The 8,685-nt window shown below is 51.0% G+C and overlaps 1 protein-coding gene across 1 annotated transcript; it reads right to left on the reverse strand.

Moving 5' to 3' along the window:
- Positions 1 to 1,727: 1,727 nt before the first annotated feature.
- On the reverse strand, positions 1,728 to 4,641 carry FZD5 (frizzled class receptor 5). Its single transcript, XM_037848862.1, has 2 exons — positions 4,071 to 4,641; positions 1,728 to 3,832 (listed from the first exon to the last, which is right to left on the reverse strand). The coding sequence occupies exon 2, from the start codon at positions 3,586 to 3,588 to the stop codon at positions 1,828 to 1,830; it is 1,761 nt and encodes a 586-aa protein (XP_037704790.1). The 5' UTR covers positions 3,589 to 3,832; positions 4,071 to 4,641; the 3' UTR covers positions 1,728 to 1,827.
- Between the last annotated feature and the right edge of the window lie 4,044 nt (positions 4,642 to 8,685).

Genomic DNA, 8,685 nt, shown 5'->3' on the forward strand with positions numbered 1-8,685 from the left:
TTTTACTTTTCTAACTTTGGTAGAAACGAAGTGCAAATGCGTAGGCTCCAGTTGTTTTCCTAGGCAGGCTTTCTCAAATTCTAATTGCTTTGACCATTTTAGCTTCCTAAATTTAGCCTCCACTCAATCCTGGCCATGAATTTACATTGGCATTTTGCTGACCAATGCACTGTCATTCCCTTTCCCAGAAATGTCTTCATGCTCTTCATGAATGAATGGTTAAACAGATCAGGGAAGCATACAGAATTTTCTAAAAGTAAAGAAACCTGTCTGTCTGTCTGTCTGTCTGTCTCTCTCTCTCTCTCTCTCTCTCTCTCTCTGTGTGTGTGTGTGTGTGTGTGTGTGTGAGTGAACTCAATATATAAACTTTCTCAGGAAAAGAGAAAGAAAAATATACTGAGGAGATACAGGAACTAGTAAAAGTTTATGCATGTGTGTCAGGGCTCACTTGTTTTCAGGAACTACAGAGAGCCATGTCTTGCTGCTTTTGAAATATCTGGCTATACACTAGTCCAAAGTCCAGGGACACTTATTTTCCCTCATTGCTGCCAATGTTTGTTCAAAGGCAGCCAGCCTACCGCCCCTCCTCTACTCCCCAGTTCAAGCACCTCATTCAACGGTGGGTGCGGTTTCTAATCACAGCTCTCCAGGAGAGGAGGAATAAGAAAAGGAAAAAAAACTGTTTAACATGATAAAGGAGGTGGGATGGGGTAGAGCACTGAGAATTTACTTTAATTACTAGAGGTATAGCAATTTTAGTCCTTATTAAATCTATAAAAGAACCCCTCGAGCAACAATCACCAAGTACTTCCAGAAGGGACTGCCTTTAGTTTGACCAAAATTGTAACACAAGTTCCTCTAAAAATAAAAATAATAATAAGGATCACTTAAGCCTATTAAGAACCACCCACCCCTCCTCTGGCACAAAACTGCCACCTCACCGGTTTAGGATTCGAGCTCAACCAATCACTGTCCCGGAGGTTCTCATTATTCCAAATATTTATACCGGACACTATAATGCTACCTCGGACTTACTCAAAATCCAACGCTGGCGCTGTCGAGAATGAGAATGATTACCAGCACTATAGAAAAGAAAAGTGAAGCTCGCGAAACAAAGCTACAGATGAGCACAAAATCGCTGAACACTCCCTAGCCGTGTCACTTTTGGAAGGGCCTGAACACATTATGCGCCCTTCCTCGGTATACCAAGGGACGTCCCCTAGTTTTTGGAACTATAAACAGGGACAAGCAGCTCATCTTAAAGCATCCTGGATACTTTAAACAGCGCAAAGAAAAACTAGCTGGAAAAGCACCTCCAACAACTTCCCAGTCATAGCAACCCAAACTTTTACGGTTCACATCTTTTAAAATACACGCACAAAAGAAATAAATTTTCCCAATTTAGACCACACAGTTCAAAGAATCCTGAACCAAGTGGAACTTCATTATAATGCCAACCTTGGGCTCGTAAATCCCCCCAAAGGTAAATTTTGTTGCCAAAATGCAACAAAGTTAAAAAGTAAAATACATATAAATTAAAAACAAGGTTCCCCTAAAGAAGGCGGTAAGAAATGGAAAATAGTATACACGTGAGCTGAGCCCGTGAGAAGTCCGGGGACAGGCACGCCTTTTAAACTGCCCCCTTTCTCTCTCTCTCTCTCTCTCTCTCTGAGTTGCTCCGTGAGGCTGGGGGGGGGGGGGGGGGGGGGACGGCATCAGCACCAAGAAAGTAAACGGAAGTGACCTTGGCAACGCTACCAAACAAAATACCCACCCCACCCCACCCCACCCCCAATAATCCGGCCCTGGTCCGTCGGCCGCGGCCTCCTACACGTGCGACAGAGACACCTGCTTGTGGTAGGCGGCGGCGGCGGGGCCCGGCGGCCCGGTCCTGCCCGTGAGCGCGGCGCTGGCCTCGGCGTAGTCCCCCGCGGCCGTGGCGCCGCCGTTCTTGTGGCCCCGCTGCGGGCGGCAGCAGCAGCGGCTGGTGAAACGCCGCCACGACTCCACTGTCTTGCCCGACCAGATCCAGACGCCCGACGTGATGCCCACGACGAGGCACATGAAGTACTTGAGCATGAGCACCCAGTACTCAGGCTTGGCGCGCGGCTGGCCGGCGTCGGGGCCGGGGCACGCGCAGGTGAGGGCCTCCTCCCAGCTCTCGCGATAGTGCTGCTCGTACAGGTAGCAGGCCACCACGATGCTGGCGGGCACCGTGTAGAGCAGCGTGAAGATGCCGATGCGGATCATGAGCTTCTCCAGCTTGTCCGTCTTGGTGCCGCCCTGCTTGATGACGCTGCGAATGCGGAAGAGCGACACGAAGCCCGCCAGGAGGAAGAGCGTGCCCACGAGCAGATAGAGCACCAGCGGGCCCAGCACGAAGCCGCGCAGAGAGTTCAGGTTCTGGTTGCCCACGTAGCAGATGCCGGCCACTGGGTCCCCGTCCACGGAGCTCAGCGCCAGCGCCGTGATCGACTTGACACTGGGGATGAGCCATGCGGCCAAGTGGAAGTACTGTGCATAGCCCGCAATGGCCTCGTTGCCCCACTTCATGCCAGCTGCCAAGAACCAGGTGAGCGACAGGATGACCCACCAGATAGAGCTGGCCATGCCGAAGAAGTAGACGAGCAGGAAGACCACGGTGCACAGCGCCGGGCCTGTAGTCTCGTAGTGGATGTGGCTGTGCTCGCGGCTGCAGGCGACGCTGGCGTGGCCCACGACCAGGCGCACCAGGAAGCCCAGTGACACGCACAGGTAGCAGGCAGACAGGAAGATGATGGGACGCTCGGGGTAGCGGAAGCGCTCCATGTCGATGAGGAAAGTGGCCACCGTGGTGGAGGTGGAGATGAAGCACAGCACAGACCACAGGCCGATCCAGAAGGTGGCGAACGTGCGCTCGTCGGCGCTGAAGGACGGCTGGTAGCAGGGCACTGCGCAGTTGGGCACCTGGCCCGTCCGCACCTTGTTGTACAGCGGGTGCGACTCCTTCAGGATGGGCACGAAGGGTTCGTAGCACTTGCACACCGACGAGCCCCCAGGGACACACTCGCCCCCGGAGGCCGGCGCCCCTGGCAGGCCTGGGACGGTGGGCTTGGCCGGGAAGGGCCTGGGGGGCGCCGTAGTGGCCTCGCTGCGGTTGTAATCCATGCACAGGACCTCGGCGTCGCGCCCCAGCACTGGGAGGCGATCGCAGCTCATGCGCTCGGGCCAGGCGAAGCCGTACTGGCGCATGAGTGGCGAGCAGCCGGCCTTGGCGCGCTCGCACACCGAGCGGCAGGGCGGCAGCGGCTTGTGGTAGTCCGGCAGGCAGATAGGCGTATACATGGAGCACAGGAAGAAGCGCAGGTCCGGCGAGCAGTGGATCTCCACCAGCGGCCAGAACTGGTGCACCTCCAGGCCGGCCTCGTCCTGCGTGTCGTGGTTGAACTGGTTGGGCATGTGCGTCAGGTTATAGCCGATGCCGCGGCACATGGGCACCGTGATTTCCTGGCACACCGGGGCCTTGGAGGCGGCCGCCGCCCGGCCCGCCAACTGCGCCAAAAGCAGCAGCAGCAGCGGGGGCGGCGCGGACGGGTCAGGCCGAGCCATCGCCCCCTCCCTCCCTTCGCCTCCCGCAGCCTGCGCCGGACCTACGCAGGCAGGAGAAAATCGGGCAGGGGCTTCCCTGGCCACCGACTTGAGTGTGGCACTCGGGCGGGCAACCTGTTGGTTTATTTTTCTTTTCAAGAAAGCCGTCCAAAGATAAACTGCTTCGGGAAGGCGCCGTCCCCGCTGGCAAAACTCAGCAACTTGCGGATAGGGAGGATTAGGACCCAATTCCAGGATAGGGACTCTTTAAAAAAAATGGGGGGAGAGAAAAAAATCACAATCACTGCCTAATTCAGGGGCGCCAACAACTCCCCGCAATTAGTCTCCAAATATCGGAGTTCAGCTTCCCTCCGTTTACCTCCTGGAACCAAACTACTAACCCCCGTTCCCTTTCCTGGCCGGGTCAGGGCGCTTAGTCCCCCAGGGAAAGGGCAGAGGGACCAGGAAAAGAACACGGAGAGGGGGAAGGCACCGGCTCTCACCTCCGCGGGTCCCGCCGAGAGGAGCAAACAGTCGGCAGTCAGTCCTCCGTCCCTGAGTCACTCCACTCAGAAACGCAACTCAGAGCCAGGCCAGTGCCGGGAAAGTTTGGCGACAGGGTGGGTACCCGTGGCGAGGGCACATGGAAGCAGGTGAGGGCATCTCAGGGAAGGGGGTGCCGCCCGAACTCGTCCTCTCCTCCTCTGGGACTCCCCGCATGATCCAAGCAGGGCAGGGCAGGGGCAAGTCGTGCGTTCCAAAGGGATCTGGACGAAGGGCGAGCGCGCTGGGCAGCACCTGGGCGAGAGGAAGGGGTGCGGCGGCCCGGAGATCTCGCCGCTTCACAGCACCGCGAGCAGCCGGCGCTGGCCCCGCCAGGACTGCATGGTGAGCGCCCGCCGCCGCGTCCCGCGCGCCCGCGGCTCGCCTCCTCCCCTGCAGGGGGCTCCGCGCTCCAGCGGACTCTGGAGGACGGTAGCGTGGCTCCCGGGCCGGGACGCGCCCGGCTCGGCTCCTCCCCCGCGCTCTCGCACCCTCTCGCCCACCTCGGCCGCGGAGAAGTCACCGCAGCGAACGGACTGGCCTCTCTCGCCCCGCCCGGGTCACCTGCCTCTAATGCCCGACGGGAAGCCCAGCCCCCGTCCCGCCCCTGCCCCGCCCCCTCGCGCCTGGGCTCGGTTGGTGGGCCGCCCAACCACGCTCTTCGCACGTCCCCGCCTCCTGCCCCGGGGGCTCGGCCTCTCCCCCGGAGCCCTCCCGACCCGCCCGTAAGCGGCAGCCTTAGAGCGCTGGCCAATCGTGAGCTGGGGAGCGCTGTGGGCGGGGAGAATGCTAATCAGCTGCCTGGAGAACCCGGGGGCGGGAAACCTTTGCCAGAAGTCCCCTGCGAGTTTTGCCTGCTTGGCGGCCAGGGTTGCGGGGCTCACTTTCCTCTAATGCTATAGCTTCTGAATCTTCGGCGCCCCTACCAGGTGTCCTTCTGCAGTTAATCATTCTTACAGAGCTCAGAGCTTGTTTGAAACAACTGCTTTTAGCCGTGGCACCTGTCTCCCCTCTGCGCTGTCCTGGTGTGGAGTGAGCCCCCAGTAGTTTGCGTCTTAATACAAGATCTCAAATCCTCACACAATTCTATAAGCCGGGCACTCTTTACAGGTGAAGAAACTGATTCTTAGAAACTTAATCAAGGCAACCCAACTAATGATAGTTTTCCAAGAAAGCCGCAACTTCAAGCCCAGTTGCTCACGGCCTGATTCCCAGCGCCTAGCACATAGGAGGCGCTCAAACGGCAAACTCTGGATTCGAACCCAGGTTGTTGGGCCGTGGCATCCACAATCTTAACTGCTTTCCCCTATGCTACCTATACTACTCCTACATCTCCCAGGCTTCAACCTTTATTTCTGTATTTCGTAACAAAACCGTTGTTATGACAAGAAAGTGATTTTCTCTGGGCCTTTGGAAAATTCGAGAGATGTTAGTCCTTTATCAGTCGAGTTTTATAATCCCAGGCAGTTCCGAAGTCCCCCACAGAGAGAAGTAACACAGACTCGTGGCTCTGTGATGGGCAGGGCGCCGGGCCTCCCTGGGGTGGCGGCGGCTAAGCCGGTCACCGGCGCGCTGTCGGGGGCCGGGAGACGCACGGAGCAGCCGCGCCTCCAAGGACGCCCCGCTGGGCGCCTCGGCTGCAGGGACACACAGTGGCGCTCTCCAGATGGGTTATTATACTCCAAGTCTTAAATGTTCTAAAAATGCCTCTTTTCTACGTGTTCTAATTAGGTTGGAAGACTGAGGTGTTTAGCATACTTGAAATTCATTCACACGCATACAAAGAGGGTTTGAATTGTTTCCTGCCCCCATCCCCCATCCTTACCCTGGGAAGAAGAAGAAAATAGGCAGGAGGGCCTGGGGAGAGCGGAAGGACTGAGATGTGGAGCAACCGGCTGAGATTGACAGCCAGCTATAGTCGATCTTCTGTCCTGGATCCCCTTTGTACAGACGAGGAGATTAAATTATCCACAAGGCTTTGTGGGAAATAATGAAGGATATGTGTATTAATCTGAGCCTCAAAGTTAAAAGGAATAACTATCAATCGCTTCACGGACATCAAAACTATTAGTAAACGTTAAAGATGTTCACTACATTTTTCATTCACTAGAGTTCTACAGGTGTTCATATTCAAATACTTGGCACTCTGGGCCAGCAAATATCCCAGGGATAGAAGTGATGGGAGTGGAAAAGCTATGGGATAGTAGTCAAAAAGAAAGAGAAACCTTCAGTGGAAAGTATGTGCAGGCTATGAACATGCCAAGGGAGTGTTGTCTCATTCTGTGCTCTTTATGTAACATGTGTATAACTGGGGATGGACAAATGTTGGCTAATAATAAAAAATTATTTGAAGTTGGAGAATGTTAATCACTCACACTGGAATTTAGCTAGAATACTTGTGTTATTTCATTTGGTTCTGACACAAATGATGTTATCTACTGGCTTGTAAACCTGTTCTCTTCTTAATTAACAGGGAAATGTTATTAATTGCTTGCAGTGCTACACTAATAATAGTAATAATAGCAGAAAACTTTGTTGAAGGACATTGACTTTGCATTGTAACTTTTTGTATCATTTGAATTTTTGTTTTTTTAAATATGTATTACTACTTCAATTAAAAGACCTTAAAATATACTCACTGTATACCATGTATTAGGAAGGGTGAGAAATAATTTTTGTTAAAGATGACATTTTTAAGCATATAGGACATTGCCAGGCATGTTGTACATTGATTCACTTACCTATCTTTTCATCTATCCATGCATACAGCCAATCAACAAACATCAAACTTCTGAGTTGAAGACAGTACTGCTTTGTTAAACAGGTTTCTACAAAGCCAAACTCATGAAATTCAACTGAAATTATTGTCCAGGTGTGTTTATTAATAGATGGAAAATAAAGAGAATAATGGTATGTTCATTGTAGTAAATGACATTCCAAAAGTTTTGAAGTATTGGCTTTGGATTTTGTCATTGAGGGATAGGAATTTTTAATCTCAGTAGAGTTATGTTGATTGTACATGTATTATTTTGTCGAGACATTTGAGGATTCAATGCTATAAGAATGAATGGATGAGTAGCTTTTTAAACCCTACAATGTCTTGATAATCAAGCCTGGAATAGTAGACTGCACATATATGGCCTAAGTCAGTATTTATGAACTAAATAAATGAATGAATGACAACTGAGATTAACTTTTGAAACTTTGGCAACACTCTGGCATTAAGTGCTTGAATGCAGCAAACCTTATGAGCTATATCTCTGAGGTTGATCATACTCTGTTAATTGGAGCATGAGTTCAAATCCTAACTCCACTCATACCAGCTATGCAACCTTGGGCAAGTCATCTAACCACTTTAGGTCTTCTTTCCTCATCTTCAAAAATGGACTGACAAATACTATCTGCCTCATAGAGTTGTAGAGAAGAGTAAATGAATTAATTTGGTAAAGGGGCTTAGAACTAGGTCTAGTACCTCGTAAGTCAGTAACAGGAGACTTAGCTATTATTATTAGTTTCTACTGTGGATCAGGCTATCTCTGTTTTCTCAATTTTCTATATTTTCTTTTGCATATTAGTTTAATCATGGAAAAAGTAAACAGTTACATTTTTTAGATGCACTTTATTTCTGAGCACACTCACAGCTGTCACCAGCTATCTCCAGCACTTAAATATTAGCTAAATTTAACACCAAAAGCAGAGATAATTTCACTTGCTTAGGATCAAAGTGCATCCACTTGACATCAGCAACCAGTAACCAGCTCACATGTGTGTGTGTTTGTGTGTATGTGTGTACACATGCACTAGAGACCCACCCACCAGGCTCCTTCACACGTCTTTACAGACAGGCTCCTTAGACTGTGTAGTGCATCTCCGATCATATCTCCTCTCATCATATCAGATACCTGCAGATGAGAAACCACCAACCAGAGGCTTAACACCATGAGCCATTTATCCGGGTTTATAATGAAAATGTCTTTTTCACATTCTTTGTGGAATAACTCAACTATAATCTTTAGTCCTCTTCCCTCCCCCACCCTCTCTCAGAAGCAATGGAAGTACTAATCTTTCCCACAATCAATGATCAGTGGTTCTCAGCTGCTGCATGTTACCAATTCCCCAGGGAGCTTTAAGAACCCTTGAGGCCTGGGCCCTATTAAATCAGAATCTCTGGTTGAGGTTTTTTGGTTTGCTTTTTGGTTTGTTTTGTTGCTATTTTGTTTTTAACTCTCCAGGTGACTCTAATTTTCAGCCAGGGCTGAGAGCCTACTGACACAGATGGTTTTGGTGTTTCCTCAGTTCAGTCTCTAACTGGGGACCAAGTGGATCTTCTGCAAAAAAGGTTAATCTCATCATTTAAAAAATGTCACACCTCAGGAGCAGGTGTAGAGAAGTGCTTTGGAGACTAACTGCAGCTGAGTCCGTTTAGGCTGAAAGCACATTTAAGTAAAGCAACATAATTGTGGTAAAATGGATTAACAGTGATGGCGACCATAAGGACAGCAACTGGCGGGTTTCAAACATTCCCTATAGGCATGCGCTGTGCTAAGCTTACGGTGTAATCTCCTTTACCCCAAG

This window comes from Choloepus didactylus, chromosome 9, assembly GCF_015220235.1.
Source record: "Choloepus didactylus isolate mChoDid1 chromosome 9, mChoDid1.pri, whole genome shotgun sequence".
NCBI lineage: Eukaryota > Metazoa > Chordata > Mammalia > Pilosa > Megalonychidae > Choloepus > Choloepus didactylus.

Excerpts from the sequence above, each read along its gene's own strand:
- FZD5 (XM_037848862.1), bottom strand. The coding sequence starts at position 3,588 with ATGGCTCGGCCTGACCCGTCCGCGCCGCCCCCGCTGCTGCTGCTGCTT.